The 18,906-nt window shown below is 41.4% G+C and overlaps 1 protein-coding gene across 10 annotated transcripts in view; it reads right to left on the minus strand.

Annotated features, from left to right (window-relative positions):
- Positions 1-18,906, minus strand: part of NCOR1 (nuclear receptor corepressor 1) — a 131,113-nt gene that overhangs the window by 57,589 nt on the left and 54,618 nt on the right. For 5 of the 10 annotated variants that reach the window (XM_083172391.1, XM_083172392.1, XM_083172390.1 and 2 more), the window contains exons 12-17: positions 18,010-18,188; positions 16,371-16,425; positions 15,067-15,168; positions 13,867-14,028; positions 8,298-8,431; positions 6,925-7,175 (exon numbers count right to left, since the gene is read on the minus strand). In XM_083172391.1, coding sequence (XP_083028517.1) covers positions 6,925-7,175; positions 8,298-8,431; positions 13,867-14,028; positions 15,067-15,168; positions 16,371-16,425; positions 18,010-18,188 — 883 coding nt within the window. The remainder of the gene's footprint in view (positions 1-6,924; positions 7,176-8,297; positions 8,432-13,866; positions 14,029-15,066; positions 15,169-16,370; positions 16,426-18,009; positions 18,189-18,906) is intronic. The other 5 variants (XM_083172393.1, XM_083172397.1, XM_083172396.1 and 2 more) reach the window with 1 other exon arrangement.

Here is an 18,906-nt window from a genome sequence, read left to right on the forward strand (position 1 = left end):
AAAACCAAACACACATGACAAGAATACAGACAGCCAATGCTGTAATGGAAGTTCAGTGCATGCAGTCACATGACTGGCTGAGGTGTCGCAGGTTGCCACAAATGTAATATCCTTAACCAGTCATGTCCAGCAAATCTGATCATCTGGATACAAAAGGTTAGTAAAGGGTGACAGGTGTAAGGTACTTTTTCTTATTAGTGGATGTTGGGTTCATATATGTATTGCATATTAAGGTGGCATATGCTGTAATACATTAAACCTGCACCCTAACATTGTTATAATGGTTGCAAAGTGTCAAAGCGATGCACAGCGGTGTAAACAGCATACATAATGTGGAATGCAAGGTAGCAATGACATGAGGGTGGCTTTGGAATAAGAATGGGAAGAGTCCTGCTCCCAGAAGCTTGCAATCAATCTCAGCGATCATCTTGCTCTCCAGAACGAAAACTTGGCAGAATGTTTTCTAGGCCAGGCAAGTCAACTTTAGTTTTTTTTTCTCTCCTTAAAACCTATACATTTAGTGTTATCTTGATATTCCATTTAAAAATGGTTACCTCCCCACCTCATTACAGACAGGCGGACCGCCTCCCACACTGTACTGATATGCATGTATCAGACTAAACTCTTAGTACATTAGTATAGGTTGCAAACTACATTAAGTGTAGGGTTAGAATTCAGGCCAATAGATCCACAATGAATATACACTGTTATTACAGAGGTACTATGGTACACTAGAAAACATGACAATCAAAATTAGGGAATCTGTCAATACTTTTATGCCTGGACAATATCAAGTATCAAAATGATTTTACTGTAGACATACCGTAGACCGTGCTCATAGGCTAGTCTAACAAAATGAATCAAAATAGTTGTCCCTTGACTGTCACTAGCTGTTTACCAGGATTAGTTTTTACAGGTAATATATGAGATGCAGGAAAAGAGCTTTATCACAAAGCAAATGCATGATAATGTGGTAAAGTGTCAGATTGCTGAGAAATGACATGAATCCATACTTCAGATCTGGAACCAGATTATAAAGGTCAAAAACGAATTCATAGGATTACAGATGTTTTTCATATATACACGACTGTAATGTGTGTCTACATTATACGGTGACACTCATACAGAATGTGATATCCTGCATGATTTGTAATACTTATAATGAGGTACACGATCCTGCATCCCATAATACCAATTGTAGGTCATTCGTTTTAGAAAAGGTAGAGCTGTTCAGGAACTAAAGAACTGTAAATTGTACTAAAAAGAACAGACTGGCGACATGAGCTGCCATGAATAAATGTGTGTTTCTAAATGTATGGTGAACAATAAACTATAGTCTTCTATTTAACGCATCAATATCTATCTGGTGCTTTCACAGTAAACTGTAACCAACTTCCCAGATGTGTAACTTCTGAATCTGTTCTGACTTTCATTAACGTTTAGCCTACCTTACCAATTACACACGCACACAAATACATCTCAGGGTTCCCTGTATCTCTTCTGTCCTCTCGCTATAGAGCAGGCATGTCCAAACTGTGGCCCTCCAGCTGTTGTGAAACTACACATCCCAGCATGCCTTGCAATAGTTTTAGCATTCCCTAATAGCAAAACTGTGGCAAGGCATGATGGGAATTGTGGTTTCAAAACAGCTTGAGGGCCATAGTTTGGACATGCCTGCTATAGAGGAAGTAGCCCTGGCGAGACATTGCCTGATTCCTCGCTATGTGCACACTTGACGTCACTCGCTAACTTTTAAAGTTGTTCTAAGTAACAAATGCAAATCATTTCTGTGATTGATCAGGTCACATCACAAAAATCAATACCAATAATAATTGATGCAAGTACACACACAAATCATATTTTCATTTATACAGAAGATGGTTTATTTCTTCTCACTAGCTACAGACAACCTACATTGCAAGATAGTGGGCTAAAAGCAAAAATGGTGGTCGTTTCTGTTTGTCTTTTTGGAAACACTAAAAGGTCCATACACACTGGGTGATTTTGCTTGGCATGTATGACAACAATGATGGGGAAAATTGCTGGGCTGAAAATCGCTCAGTGCATACACACTGAGCGATTTTCGCCCTTTTGAGCAATGTTCCCAAGGGTGGATGACTTTCCATTACAGGATGCTATGGAAAGCTTGCCAGTAATACCAGCAGACGCGTAGCTGCAGCCGGCGATGATGTGGGAGTGCACATCGGCACTCACCACTCGCACATACAGGATAGGAGCTATATTTCCCAATCTCTGTACTTTATAATGGTTTCAGCATTTCAGGGGTGTCCATCGTGATCACCATAGAATAACTTCCCAAAAGTTCATGTTTGCTGGAGAATCCGCTCCTCTTTCGAATGAAAGTACCCTTGAGTCTGTGGCTGCCGGGATAGGAGAAATGGAGCATTTTTAGAGCTCAATTTCTTATTTTGTGGCTTTTATAAATTTCTGGAATGTATATCGTGGAAGGGATAGGGCTTAATTATGCTGCTGCAATACAAAAGATGAGGTCATTAAGCAATGTCTGTTCCTGCGTCTGAGACAACTATCTCTTAGATAAATTAACCACCAAATTTGATCTACTGTAGTGATTAAGATGAGTCCCATTCAGAGCCAGCCTTAGGCATAGGCAAACTAGGCAATTGCCTAGGGCTTTTGCCTAAGCCGAAGGGCTGGCTCAGCTATCCGTAGGTCACTTGATGGTCGGCAGCACCGGCGTTGTCTCTGCTCTCAGCTGCCAGCGGTAGCACCAATATGGGTTGTACCTCCAGCAGCAGTATAATGAGCCAGACCGACTCTTTATACTCTTGCCCTTGCACCATGGACCATAACAAAGAAGGATGTCTAGTTGAGGTCAGGCCAGAGGTGCCAGCATCATCAATTCAAATAAAGTTCCTCACCCTTCAAGTTGGCACCGTGTGGCTGTGGTGGTTAACAACAATCTTACCTAAAGCATCAAATTGGTTAGGGCCTGCCCTGGTCCCACTCATTTTTTGAATGGGGTTAATTTGCACAATTCCCAACTGCTAAAAAACTATAATATTCCTAATTATGGTCAAACACACAGGGTAGTTACAAATAACATTCAGGAAGTCTATAAAAAAAAAAAAAAAAAAAAGACCCTACATTATACAAAGCAATGACAACTAGGACAAAACAGAGAGCTTCCAACTACACAACCACTGACACAAAGAGAACAAAGCTTGCTAAACCCCATAGCAAAGAGTAGTTAAATGAAGACCACCGGCTCTGGGCAAGCTCTCATGGGAACCTCATGCATTCATATTGTATAGCAATGTTAACATTACAAATGTTGGCAATACTGACAAACCCAATGGATAGAAAGAAAAGGAAACCAAAATGATATTTTTGGAGATAAGATCATAGGGTTAGATACAGGTCAGGATTTTCAGGAACAGGTCCATTTATAAACAAATAAATGGGAGTGCAGCGGTCATACTTCAATACATAGATGTTGCAGCATAATCTTCATTCCCATAGAATACACATAAACAGATATCTATTTAAGCCCCTCAAAGTCACATTACACAGTCAGAGTTAGAAATGTCTTATCCAAAACAACTTCATAAATGACTAAACGATCACTATAGCCTCATACACACAAGGTTTTTGCCCAGTACGTAAGAGAAGTGATCATGTGAAAATCGCTCAGTGCATACAATCCACTTTCCATAGTACAATATAGAAAGTGGTTCATGCGGCTGGTAATTGCCCGATGACCGGTGATGATTCGAGAGCACACATCAGCTCTCACACTGGGGGATGCATGCCAGTCTACTTTAGTTGTCTATGACTTGTCTAGCACATTTGGGAGAGCAGCCATTGTTATAGCTTTTTATTTTTATATAAATTTTGCCGTTTTTTCTTCTTCATATTTTTACCTCTGGCAGCGTCCACTTTGGGCACGCAGTCAAGCAGTGTGAGGCCGGGTGCACTGGGACCCTTTTTCATGACTTTCCCACATTTGCAAGTGGAGTGACCATGCTGCACACCGTATACTATAGCTTCTGGTTGGCCATGCAGCACAGCCAGCCATAGGTCATCATATACAACTAGCGTAAAGCTCTTAAATCGCGAGTACACACGGAATGATCTGTCTGACATGTCAACCTGCAACCCCATGCGCCAGTGATCCCCAGACTGCTGCAGGAATATTTAACAGTAAGTGACCAAAAATAGTTTTTTTCCCCCTCGGACTGTGAGACTTGGTAGTGCCCCATGGAAAGAATGCTATATGAAGCAGCCCTTCAGGGACCTAGCAACGGAGAGTGAGCACCATAACAGCACAGACAGTGCAATGGGTCATGGGTTCAATTCCCACCATGGCCCTAACTGTGTAGAGTTTGTATATTCTCCCCGTACTTTCCTGTGTTTGCTCCCGCATTCCAATAATATACTGGTAGGTTAATTGGGTCCAAAAAAAAATTAGCCCTAGAATGAATGTACGTGCATGTAAATGTGGTTGGGAATATAGATTGTAAGCTCCACTGAGGTAGGGACGGATTCAAATATTCTATCTGTAAAGCGCTGCAGAATATGTGTGCGCTATATAAAGTACGTTTAATAAGAAGAATACATGTTACTATATGTTTTAAATTACTTCAAATATAAAATAATATCCTGAGAAAAAAAAGTAAAGTTAGCAATGACTTCTAGACCATGACAGAACTCATACCATTAGACTATATTGAATTTAAACCATTACAAAAGACCTTTATGCACAGTTCTTTTAAAGGTTTTGAGATCATGATTACTGGATGAATTAGATGAAAGATGTACAATGCAATATACAACAGATATCCTCATGTCACTAGCGAATACAAGCCATGAGCATCATTTCCATGAACAAGCCTTTGGTTATTGGAGAGTAAAAATGTTGATAATCATATAACTATTCCTGTTGAGATCTTCTAATGGAAGAAAATGAATACTTATGCCATCGGTTCCCAACAATCCAAGTGTTAGGGATGTCCCTGCTTGTACACTCAGTATAACCAAACTGACTAAGGTACTAATTAAGTCACCTGTGCCTATGCATTGATATCCTTCAAACCTGGACTGTTAGGGTGCCTTGAGGACCGCGTTTGGGAACCACTGACTTATACATGTAAAAAAGACTAGTATCTGATGCATTACTCAGCAATACAGTAGAAAGCGAGGGAACATGAGATTTGCCCTATTCCCTAGAAATAATTGATTTAGTTTAAATGAAATTAGTTAATAAAACTGATAATTTCCATCATCCATAATGCTCAGAAAGGGAAAAGAAAAATATTTAATTCAAACTGGCGCAAATATCTGATGCACACAATAGTCCATAGTCTACAGTCACTGCTAACAATGTGATAATGGAATGTATTCAAAGCACTGCTGAGGAACCACTGATTGTGGCCTTACACTGCTGCCACTTCTCAACAGTGTAGAGCCATCTAATCCCCCTTGAGCCGCCCAGGACCCTCCCGAGCAGCAGGCTCGCATGTGAAACATCGGATGTGGTGCTCTGATATGTGACGTATTGCATGCGACTGTTTCCCCTCTCCCGGGAGGGGGTCCGAGTCGGAGGTCAGACCTGCTGCATGTCCGAGTCGGAGGTCGGACATGTAGCAGGTCTGACCTCCGATAAGCATGGCAACGCTTATTGAATCAGCTGTCAAACACAGCAGATTCGGAAACATTTCACTCGATTTCTTGGCCTCAACTGTCTGAATCAGGTGAAAAGTGTCCAAATCGGACTGTTGTACGGGGCCTAGACACTTTCTATGTCCTATAAGTGCTCACCTGGTGTCAACAGTTTATTTCTTGCGCCATCAATGGTACAACATTAATACTGCACCATCGGAGGGGCCTTGACTTGAGTAAAGATTAGCTGCAATGGTCAGCCCACAACCATGACCTTTATTTATTGCTTTCTACTTATGTTTTGAAATCATCAACACGGCCAACTTCAATGGCCATTACTAGTTTCAAGTTGAAATTCCTACACAGTATAACATAGTACCTGCTATGCTGTGATAAAAAACAGGAATTTTTCAAAATAAAATCATGTTGGATTTAAATAGATCTTTTTGATTTAATTCAATCACGGCTAACTTAGATCCGGATGCAATGTCACTTGAGGCTATTGTGTAGATCACATAGTGGTGTTATGTGCTTTAATGATAATGGCACACACAGACCAATGGCAGAATCTGCTGACCACATTTACAAACATATCCGCTACTCATCCAACAGATTCCATTGGATTTACCCCACAAGCTACAATATCGGGCTTATTTTACATCACCACCGGTAATACGTTGTTTCTGACAGGGACCGCAATTAGTTCAATGAACAGTACAGTCACACTAAATAGCATGTAAGAGGCTTGGACAGATTACATAGTTCTTCTCAGGTGTCCCTTGTAATGGAGTCACATGTTCGTTTATTGCAATGCACCGGTCACAGAAAGTCGGCTATAGTTTCATAAAAGGTTTAAAGGTGCCCATACACGCTCCGATCCCGGCGTGCGTTCTGGGCTAAAATAGCATCCATTGCATGCCTTGTGCATGCAATGCGATGCGATGAAAAGCAAGTACAAAAAGTATGTGCAGCACATACTTTTTGTACTGTGCGATGAGGTGCAGCAGGAGCGCGCACCTCAAAGCACACATCGCACCGTCGGGATCGGAGAATGTATGGGCACCTTAATAAAGATAAATTAGGAATATATGAAAGTTGACCTTCAATGTTTAAATATAATAATGCAAAAAATGGTTTAATGAGTGTATTTGGCCCTGCTTAGAACATTTACCATGACATGTATAGCTTATATCTATATAAATGTTTAATGTCATGCTGACCATGGTGACGCCAGCTGAAAAATGCACGGCAGTGGTAAAGACTTTGGATCACAAGATTACTCACTTTGATCCTGTGAAGATGCTGAAGGCAGCGGAGACTCCTCCGGTGGGGCTGCCGCAGGGGCTGGTGGAGCAGGAGGAGTAGCAGGTGCTGAAGTAGAAGAATTTGCAGCAGCAGCCTCATTTGCCATTGACCTAGTAATTCGGCCTTTCCGCCGACCTTGGCTGTTTGCAGTTTTACGTCCCTTCGGAGTGGATTGTTCCCTTTCTTCCATGTCTTCTGTTACAGTTTCAATTTTGTCTTTGGTGGTCTCTCTAAATATAAAAATATTTATATACAGAGACACTGGATAATTAACTCACCACACTATGTAGATTTATAAGATCTTGTTAAAGGGAACACCAAATCTCAAGTGTAATTCCGCACAAGTTACCAAGGTGAGAAAATAGATTTGGTTCACCTCTTGCACCCACAATCTGGCAGATCTTTTATTAACCCTTTGAATGCCATGGGAATTTGTCGAAATAGGTGTGAAAATTGCCAAGCAAACCTTTTCATTAAATCCTTCGAGTGACAACATTGCGGTGAGAGATCCTCAAAACATCTGTTAACAATGCCAGCATCACTTACAGCGACGGTTCTTTTTATGGGGGTGCAATATTTAATTAAACTTCAATGAATCAACCTGGCTGTAATTGTATTTATTTATACTAAAAGAACAGTCGCTGTGAGCTATGCCGGCATCTTTAGCGGACGCAACATGGCCACTCAAAGGGTTAACATAACAGTCTTCCTGAATCCCACTCCCTATTAACTACACAGTCACATGAATGTGCGGCACATGGAGGAGGGGAACCGAGAACACAGCTGCCTGTTTGAATTAGGCGAAAGGTTTCAGTACAAGACACTGAAGCCTTTAGGAAGAGACAATATTCAAGAGCTGGTAAAGGAATGAAAACTCTTTCTTAGGTTAGTACTCTCCACAAGAACCTAGGTTGCCATATCTTTTAGGTAAGGGGCGAAGAGACAAAAAAAAAAAAAAAAAATACATTTATCTGCATTGTCATTTTATAATCAAGCATACAGTACACACCAGTAAAGTACCTATATTGCGATCAGGGTGTTTGTCACATACAGAAGGCTTATATATATATATTTTTAAAATAGCAAGTGCCTTTTAAGCATTCATCAAGATTCAGAGGAAATAACGTTTCACATAGCAGAGAGTATGTAGTAATAAAACATTTACCAGTGACCTGTAAAAGACATTTGTGCTACATGGATTAAAAAAAAAAAGGACAGTGATGTTCTTCACACCTGCATGGCTACACAAATAAGTGTTACGTAAAACTAACTCACAAGGCCTGACACATGTTCCGTTAGAACCGGAATTATAATGTCAAGTATTCCAAGAATAAAAGGGACAGATTGCTTACCTAAACTCCTCCTTATCCTCTTTTTCCTCCTCATCCCTTCGCTCTTCTTCTTTTTTCTCATTTTTTTCTGTTGTTTTCTCCTCCTCTACTTTCTCAATTTCCTTTTCTTCTTGGGAAGGGCGTGCAATCTGTTGCTTTAGATAAAATATCACATGTAACACATGGCAGTTTGTGAACATAGGCTGATATCATGCGAATGAGGCAGAGGAGTGTATGGATAACGTAGATCTCCCTCCCTGCCACTCACCCGTTTTACATAATCCTTATAAAAAAAGATTCACAAACAATAACAGATGTCAGATTCAATTAAAACATGTCTCAATTATGCAGCTGAATCCCTGCGGACACATTTGTATGGCATTCATTGTCTTTAGTCTACCAAGGATTAACCCGAGCATTCCACAAAAACAGAGCTTGTGGATAAACACGGAAAACATTTCCCCATTGAATCCGGTGACATATCAGCAAGGATATAAAAACAGGATTGCCATGCTGTTTGTGTAATGAACTCTTATTTCACAATGAAGCGGACCTCATTTGCAAAGCGCACAGAATGTTCACTCCCATACGCTTTCATTTTGCATCGCTGCTCTCATAAGGCCTATCAAATGCATTTCAAGGTACTAGCCTTCTCTGAACTGTCTGGATAACCTTCCACAAAGAAGTATGCATGAAGATGGCAAAAATATTCACAAGCTTACTGTGCAAAACCGTAAATGTAAGGGCAGTTGGGGAATTCGACTGGGCAGTACACCCGTCATAGTATAACAGAGACAGACACTGCTAAGACAGCGCTACATTTTGGCATGCAGTGGTTGTGCCACATTATGCTAATTCTGCAGTGCCCAGTGCATGCTTCTCTGATCCGCTGCTGTGTGTGTGAGGATGCAGTATAGGATTAGCATTGTGCAGCCATCTGGGTAAGCTTATGCAGAATGACCGCTTGAACTTGCGCTGCTAAGGCAAGTAAAGCTGAGCCGGAAGATGCAGAAACTGGCCCTCGGCAAAACTCACACAACTCCATTTTCTCAAACGGACACTTCCATGCCCCTAACAGAAACAACCTGTCAATCAGGCTGTGGCTGCCCTCTCACTGTGATAAGAGCCGCACTACAGCATACACACAGCAGCTCCAGAGCAAGTGCTCCCACCATCAGACAACGGTGGGAATATAAGAAGCAGTCCCAAAATTATAATGATTACTAACAGTTACTTATATAGAGCTGCACTTTACCAATCTCATAGAACTTTAGACCCATTCCGTTCACTAAAGTAACATTTTTCAGAGTAATTACAAATATATATTTTAGCTTTATTCGCAAGAAAAATTTGCCACAGAAAAAGTGCAAAATCCAATCTCCGCTAGCTCGGAGTATGCACAAAAGCAATGTTTTTTTGTGGACTGAAAGTGGCTCGGTGTCGTTCCTCATGGTAATTAAGCAAATTTTATTTAAATTTTTTTCTGGCCACTGCAAACTGTTCTGACACAAACGGCAAATTATTGCTCTGAAAATCCATGGGCTTTGCAGAAAGCCACGCCACACCATGGCAGTATTTTTATCTTCATAAACAACCACTTGTACCTGTAGTTATTATAGCTGCCAGCAGATGGTAGTAAGATATCACCGTTGAAGATAATGACCTGTTCCTTTTTAATTGCATCCTTTAAGCGTAATATTGAGCGCTGCCCTGGATGTTCTATATACAAGCAATGCAGTGTACTAAAGTCGGCTTATATAAGTAACCAACTGTACTACAGCATCAACCTGGCAGCTGCTGAGTCTATGCAATCGTGCTGGGCACAAACAAACTCGCTTTATTCTTAGCTTCTGTGCGCGCACATTTACAAACACATTCAACACTGTTCTATTCCAAAAGCTTGGATGCAAAACACGGCTGAACCCCCTCCCCCCACCTCCCTGGCTGCACGCACCTGCACATTCATCTGTTCATGCACAATCTTCCGTGCCACCTTTGCAGTGGGTTGTTATTTGGCCTTGGCGTAATCTCAGCAGGATAACATGCATGATGGGGTACAACAGCAGAGACATCACTGTCCTCCGTACAAAAGTTGGCTGACCCGGCAGCATGTTTATTCCAGGAAATTGTGTCATCCTGCCACTTAAGCTGCCTACAGAGGAGTTGACCATCTCACATGCAAGCTATTAATCTCGCAAGGGTTACTCAAGGTAATCCCCTCTGTGCGCAGCTTGATTGGCTGCAACAGCAGCAGAGCAATATTCTTTTTTGTCAGATCACAGGGGCTGAACCACCTGCTGTAGAAAATAAACAGGATAACTTCTATACAGGTCTATGCAGCTAGCCTTTATGGCAGTGGCAGTTTACTTTGAATCTTTTCCAGTACACCCTTTTGTATAGCTGAGCAATTAATTGCAGACATTCTTTCACTATAACCCTACTGCCTATTAAATGTCTTCACAGAAGATTTCTTACTACTGGTTTTTCCAGGTAGCAATTAAAATAAACCCCAGAGGCAAATGTGCACTTGTACCTCTTTGTATTAGGAAATACCTGGCTCAAGACCAACAAAGCCGCATAACAGATACAAAGGTCTGATACAAATTGTCAAAGTTAATGAATCTATCTCGAAAGCCAATTAAAACATAATGAAGGTACAAAATGACACCCGTATTACGCAATTAATCAGAGGGTTTGCATAGACAGTCGCGCTTAAAATATACCTGAAAATGACATTGAATGTTGTAGCACAAGACACGTTGTGATAAACCAACACTCAGCTTTTAAGTGTAAATCCTACAGGGAGCAAGACGTTGACAATGCAACCAGATATCATACACACCAGCAAATAATTACCAGCAGAAACAAATCCAATGAACATTAAACGCAAAACAATCCCACACTGGGAAAAATTCACAGTAGTGACATTTTTGTTTATAACATAGATAAAATAATGAACATTTATATATTTTAAACGTTACAGTTAAAGTTGTATTCTTAAGGGGTGTAGACACAGGCCATTCCGGTCGTGGTCAATACAAATTCGATATCGAGGGAGAGATAGATAGATATACATATATACATATATATATATATATATATATATATATCTATCTATCTATGATATGACGGCTGCCGGTATTGGCCAGGAGGACAGCGTGCAGGGGGAGGGAGGGGGGATATTGAGCAACATGGCAGTGCTTTTGATCAAGCAAATCGAAGCAGAAATAGATTTGCCTGCCAACTATTTCTGCTTTCGATTCTGATCCCACGGGGCCACGCATCAGGATCTAATCTGCACTGAATGCTGCTACCTGTGCGATTCAGTGTCAATTTCTATTTCATTTGGACTATTTAGAAATCGAATAAAAAATGTCACTGAATCGCACCGTGTGTACACAGCTTACAATGAAGATCTGAAGATAACCTAAATATCTAACATTAACCTATGCTGGATACACACCAGAACAATTATGCTTCAATTCCCCCAATTTTGATACAATCTCGACCGATTGTATGTAAATTGGGCATGTTTTAGATCAGATTTCGATCCCTTGTGTGTCCCCGCTGGTTGTTTTGCAGATCCTAAATGCTACAGTCAGGATTTGAAAATGACCCCTTCAAATGGGTACAGATCGGAACCGGATCGGAAGCAGATTGTGAGCTCCAGCAGATCATGCGGCCATCGTATGGTCGTCTCCTGATCTATGACCATGATCGTTCTGGTGTGTAGCTAGCACTACTCAAAGATTTGTGATATTATTCACTTGTCACTTTTCTGCATTCTACCCGTTGTACAGAAATAAGATCAGAGATATTAAACAATCAGATATCAAAAACAATACTAAGCCTATAACAGTGGGCAGAGGACAGCAAACACCAGATGTAATTCGTAGTAGTTGCTGCAATCACGAGGTCTGTTTGAATTAACCCACTGAGTGCCAATTGAATTCGTCAAAGTACTGTAGGTGTTTAAATTGTCAAACATTTATAGTCATCATAATGACCTGTAATGTGTTCCTTCGGTACTCTTTACCTAGAACGGCGCCCATCGCGGTGATCGCGACATCGCGGGCAGTACATAAACGGCCGCGACGCGATGCCCGCGATCACCGCGATTTTCCCACAGGGAACAATGTTAAAAAGCCAGATTGACCGCGATTTTGCATTCAATGCCTCAATGCCCGCGATTTTCACATAGGAATCAATGTTAAATGGGCTACAGAGCCCAAATAGGCAGAATTAACCCTTAAATGTCCCCCCAATTTTTGTACGCCACCCCACGATCCACGCGAACCCGAAGCGTGGCGAGCGCAGCGAGCCCGCGAGGGGCGGCGGTACGCGTCCTCCGACCTTTTCATGCCCTACTATCCACGTCGGCGTGGAGTTGAGAATAGAATAGTGTGGCGAGCGCAGCGAGCCACCGAGCCCGAAGCGTGGCGAGCGCAGCGAGCCCCGCGAGGGGACGCGGATACCTTCACAGGTAAACGCGTCCCCTCGCGGGCTTCACAGGTGTCCGCTTTTCGCCACGGATACCTGTGAAGCCCGCGAGGGGACGCGTATAACTGTGAAGGTATCCGCTGCGCTCGCCACGCTTCGGGCTCGGTGGCTCGCTGCGCTCGCCACACTATTCTATTCTCAACTCCACGCCGACGTGGATAGTAGGGCATGAAAAGGTCGGAGGACGCGTACCGCCGCCGCTCGCCACGCTTCGGGTTGGCGTGGATCGTGGGGTGGCGTACAAAAATTGGGGTGACATTTAAGGGTTAATTGTGACTATTTGGGCTCTGTAGCCCATTTAACATTGATTCCTATGTGAAAATCGCGGGCATTGAGGCATTTTAAAGTAAAATCGCGGTCAATCAGGCTTTTTAACATTGTTTCCTATGGGAAAATCGCGGTGATCGCGGGTACACGATTTTTATGTACCCGCGATTTACCCGCGATGCCCGCGATTTTTTACCCCCGACGCCCGCGATTCTAATCGCGGGCGCCGTTCTAGGTAAAGAGTACCGTTCCTTCTAAAGGATATATAATCTTTTTATAGATAACGTTATTTGAATTTGTATAACAAATGTGAGTGACGTTGGCATTTTTAGTGGCTATTTAGCACATCTCTCAGAGATGTTGGCACTCAAAGGGTTAAGGACAACAAATGTCAGTTACTGGCAAAACCCAGTATAAATAGGTATTCCAGTGTTATTAAATACAGCCTGTTACAATTATCTCTAGCATGCAGTGAAACAGCGTAAATGTCATTTTACATAGTACAAACATGTGAAGGAGCGCTTCGAAATTAGGAAAAAGTCTGTATCTGCCCAGAAAGTCTCAAAAATGGTTTGTCCTGTATACCGATCTAGCAAATTCTTGATAACTATCAGTTCTGAATCTAAGCATGCCTTCTGACCAAATAGTATTCCACAGCAATACTTCAGTTACTTGGATATACTCATTGGACCACGCAGCAATCATAATTATATACTCCGCATAGTATAAAACCATCATTTAATCCATGTCAAAAATTGTAATATAATATAATTCCATTTCATATAATCATAATCAATAATAATGGTAAAAGATGGCTGCATACCAATTTGGGCCTTAGGCGAGGCACTGAGACAGCATGTAAGTTAGAGTCCCGATGCAAATCACCTTCACGCTCTAGATCGTCCAGCTTCAGAGGTTCCGACATAAGATTGCAGCTTCTATACTCCCCCAATGGATTTCGAGCCTTGAAAGTCTTGGTAAAGACCTTCAAGATGACAAATGATGGAACAACATGAAATAAATAATACAGTGTTACCCTATGAGGAGTATATATTAATGAGGGATGTAGTTAAAACGCGGACAGTCAGGATGCCGACGCCAAGATCCTGAATGCCGACATTACCACCAGCCGGAATCCCGGCGCACAGGGTCTATACTCCCTCATGGGGGTCCATGACCCCCTTAGAGGGGTAATAGAACCTTGCCCACAGCTTAGTGAGTGCAGCGAGCCCCCAAGAGGATGCGTGGTGCTCCCCTGCTAGCGGCATTCCGGCAGGTGGGATCCTGCTGTTGGGATCCTGATAGCCTGGATCCAGACTGTCAATAAATCATACTAAACCCATTAATGATTTCTTCAAGGTCCAATGGCATGAGTAAATCAAAGTATCTGAAGTATTGCTGTGGAATACTGTTGGGTCAGAAGGCATATTTGGATTCGGAACGGTTAGTAATCAAGAATTATTATTAGAGACTTTCTGAATCTAGTATCTGCAACCTGATATATGCACATAAGGTGTACTTGATTCTTTTAACACTACAGTAATGTTAGCATCAGAAGCTGTGCGTGTCCAAACAGGGCAATACTTCAATTGTGCGGAGTTTGTATATTCTCCCCATGCTTGCTTGGGTTTCCTCCAGGTACTCCATTTCCTCCCACTCCAAAAAATATACTGGTAGGTTAATTGGCTCCCAACAAAATTAACACTAGAATAAATGTGTGTGCGTGTATGTGTTACGGAATATAGAATGTAAGATCCACTGGGGCAGGGACTGAGCTGAAAGTTCAAATATTATCTGTAAAGCGCTGCAGAATATGCGTGCGCTATATAAACACTTCTTAATAAATCGCTTAGTCGGACATCTACTGGCCGCCGGCACCAAAAACGATTCAACACCCCCCCCCCCCCTCCACCAGAGGTGAGGAGCAGCATTAGCCTTTATTTATATTGAATATAACCATACATGGGAAATAGCTTTACTAAAACATACAATGGTATGAAAAATGACAAATATATACAAATACCTGGTTTCGTCCTCTTCGCTTGCCGTAATTTCTTCTTACAAGAGCTTTAAAGTTTTCATTTTTCTTAGTTAAATAATAGTATAACACACAATCTGCCACATTCTACATAAAAAAACAACAACAAAAGAATAACTAATTGGAGCTGAAATTAAATTTGAAGACAATTCTTACAAAATTACACATTCTGTAAATGCCCATTACCTAATTTTGATTTATTTAATTTGTAATAAGTGGTTACTAAATAAATAAATTCCACTATTGCCTCCCAGGCAATGCAACTTATTATGAATTAAATAACTATTCTAAAGGAACCCTCCGTGGCATGAAAAGAAGTCTGCCAAGCTAAGATTTCTGTACCGGTCGTTAGTTTGGTTACTTGTACATGTATGTAGCGACCAGAAGAGCGGAATATAATAGTGTGCATGCGGGCTGCAGTGTAACGGGATACGGTCACTAGGTCTACAAGTATTAGGTCGACAAGCATTGGTTTGACACCACTAGGTCGACATTCAGAAAGGTCGACATGACTGAAAATCTCCATGGGTTAGGTCGACACAAGCATTAGGTCGACATGGGAAAAGTTGACATTCAAAAGGTCAACATGGGGCTTATGTTTTTTTTTTTTTTTGCAACGTACATGTGCCGACAGGCAGTATTTCATGCCCTACCATCCACTAGGGTGTGGTGGGAGAATAAAATAGTGTGCCGAGCGTAGAGAGGGGACGCAGTGCTACGTTTCAGTGACCATGTCGACTGTGTAGACATTCGGGACAAAAAAAAATGTCAAAAACCCCATGTCGACCTAATGCTTGTGCCAACCTCACCTGGACCTTCCTGCATGTCAACATAATGCTTGTCGACCTAGTTGCTGTCTATCCAATGATCCCATTCCAGTATAACAAGGAGCAGTAGAGCTGTCAGTTATTGTGGCACTGGTCATTGAGTCATTAGAATATGTTTGGGATTAGGATGCGTTATTAGTAGGACTGAAGTGTAGGAGAGTGAGCAGATTTGCACTTCCAAGATTAGTAGTAACAATAAAGACTATTTTCCGTCCCATTGATGGAGTCATTAAGTACAAGTAGACAAAAAATAGTAATAACTTTTCTTTCATTCTGAAATGTCTCATAAAGCTCATTAGAACCCCCACTTTGGGCCTTTAGACCACCCAGTTACTGATGGTTTGGCTACTCTTTGTTATGCAGTTACTTGAAGAAAAAAATATCATTTTTATTATGGTAAAATTTCCTTTTAGTTCTAGTTTATTTTTCCATTTGCAATATGGCGATCAGCAGACTTCTTACCTTTCTTTCTAGACAAGAAGAAATCAGGCCAAAGTTTTTAGGATGTTGAACAAATCTAACAAAGGAAACAACATAAAACCATAAGTACTGAAACATTGACTTATGTTAATTAACCTTAATACGCCATGCACCGCGAGATTCCTTGCATACTGGAGTTTGCAGTTCCTTGGCAGCTCTGCTAATGTCGGGCAACTTTTTGACGAAAATGCATCTTACTCACACATAACTATGAGGCACAGGCACTACTGATTAAAATATGTGGCATGCCTATATTCTGGAAAACGCTGTAACATAGCATTTTGTATGCATATACAGCCGCAGTCAAGTAGGCATACCGCATATCATTTTAATCAGCAGAGTCTGTTTGTGCAACTTATTTTAATCAGCAAAGTCTGCTTGTGTGTCTTATTAGCATAGCAATGGGAAACAATGCACAAAAAGAAGCTAGACATTAGTAAACAAGCTTACGACTGGGTGCAACAAGAAGGGCTGTTTAACGTGACTGCAGCAATAATGAAGGAGGACACATCTGTATATGGCTTAGATAGCAAAAGATAAAGCAAATAATTTCACCATTAAAAAGACACAAGAACAAAAAGAGAGTGAAAGAATATTGCCAGTAATCTCAAATGCGTTCATGAATAAATAAATGGTAGAAGTTGCAAAAAGATAAATCACACAATTAAAAAAGTAAACTGGTTTCAGACATTGTAAAGCAGCAAGGAATATGGCTAAGTGCCTCTGTGGGACATCTTGCAATCATTAACTGAGCACTTGGGTGAAGTAGTAGTTACAAATACCTAGTAACAGATTGGGAAGAAAAGTCATTCAGAAAGCGAGGGCACACTGACATACAGGAGCTAGGATCACTCAGCACTGAAAGTGAGAAACCGCTAATATCTAGTTTCAATGCTTTTATGGTAAATTGTGATCATTACACAAGCTGGAGTCATCTGGTGAATTATATTTTAAGGCTGTGTACCGTTAAAAGGCCCAGAAAGGTACATCAGCAATTTATTAGGGTTGTTTGGTGTTTTTGGAGAATCTCCAATGTATGGGGGTGCACAGTTTGCAGATTCAGACCAAAAATAGATTGAGATTGTTAATATCCCTTTCACATTGCACAGAATTTCCAGGTTCATGCCAAATCGAGCCGGTAATTGGTGCGTCACGAAAGGGGTTACCGGTTACAGCTAAGCGGTAGCAACACGGAAATACGAACCGGGTAAAAAGAAGGGTTCTTACTGGTTTGCTGCCATGTTGCTGTGCAGTGTGAACGGGTTAAATCAGGTCGTGCAACCAGTTTCCCATTCACACTATGGAGGAGACAGCGCTTAGACCAGCTCTAAGCGCAGCCTCTTCCCCTGCCCCAGATGATGATACGACGCGCCCCCACATGACGTCAGCGAACCGGTTCGCCTTTGCGATCTGAACAGACTGCACATGCAGGGTCGCACCGGGATTGAACCGCGTCAAAGACCCGGTGCGACCCTGCATTTGCGGTATAAATGTAAGAGTGAGAATTTATGTATTTCGATCAAACAGAAAAATAGGGACATTTCCAGGGACAAAGCAGTCCTAAAAAGTCCTAAAATCCCACAAGGTTATGGCAGTGACAATACAAGTAAAAGCAGTTTACTTTTCTTTAAAGATTTCCTTTTCATGGTCAGTCCAGACGTTCATGAACTGGCGATCTTTGTAGACCTTCATTGGATCTTCCATCAAGCCATTCATATTAATGAACTTTACACGCCGCTGTTCTGCGTCAAACATCATAGGCGGAATAACAGAGAGCTGGCGCATTTGTTTTTCATTATTCTGCAAAAGAAAACATTACAAAATGTAACAAATATACAAATGTGGTAAAACATTCACTGTCGATCTTCCTGTGGTCGACCTAGTGACCGTATACCGCTCAGCCTTGGCAAAGTCAGATGTGTAGGTTACCTGCTTACTAGAATCATTGTAATGCAATGAAAGCTGAGAAGTGAAAATCTCCAGAGTACAATACATTGAAAGGCATTTATCTAGGTCACTCCAGTGCCATTAAATCATAAATTCAGGTTCGAGTTCCATGGGCCATACACACAGGCAGAATTCTGCTTAATTTCTAAGCAATTGAGCTAAATCGCTTAGAAATTAAGCACCAATCGCTCAGTGTGTATGGCCCATAGTGATGGTGATGTGCGGCCCAACACAATACGGTCGCCGGTCTAGATGATTTAAGCATGCAGTATATTTATCTAGTCAGAACGCCTAGCAAGAGACTGCAAATCACTTCTGTTTTAAGAAAGAATATGAGCGATCTACGTCCACCCTTCTGTAATAACCACCCATTACTTCATTTTTTTTTTTAATATTTTTTGCATAACCTGTTCTGTGTTATGCAAAAAATATAAAAAAAAATTTTTTTAAATGAAGTAATGAAATTATTTCTAGGAGAATTAAATAAATCCATTCAAATGAATGGGCGGGCACTGAATGGCTGAGCGGGCTCTCTCAGCCAATCAGCGGCCATTTATTAATTTGTAAGGGA

The sequence above is a fragment of the Crinia signifera genome, chromosome 2 (genome assembly GCF_055691185.1).
Source record: "Crinia signifera chromosome 2, ASM5569118v1, whole genome shotgun sequence".
NCBI classification, from domain to species: Eukaryota; Metazoa; Chordata; class Amphibia; order Anura; family Myobatrachidae; genus Crinia; species Crinia signifera.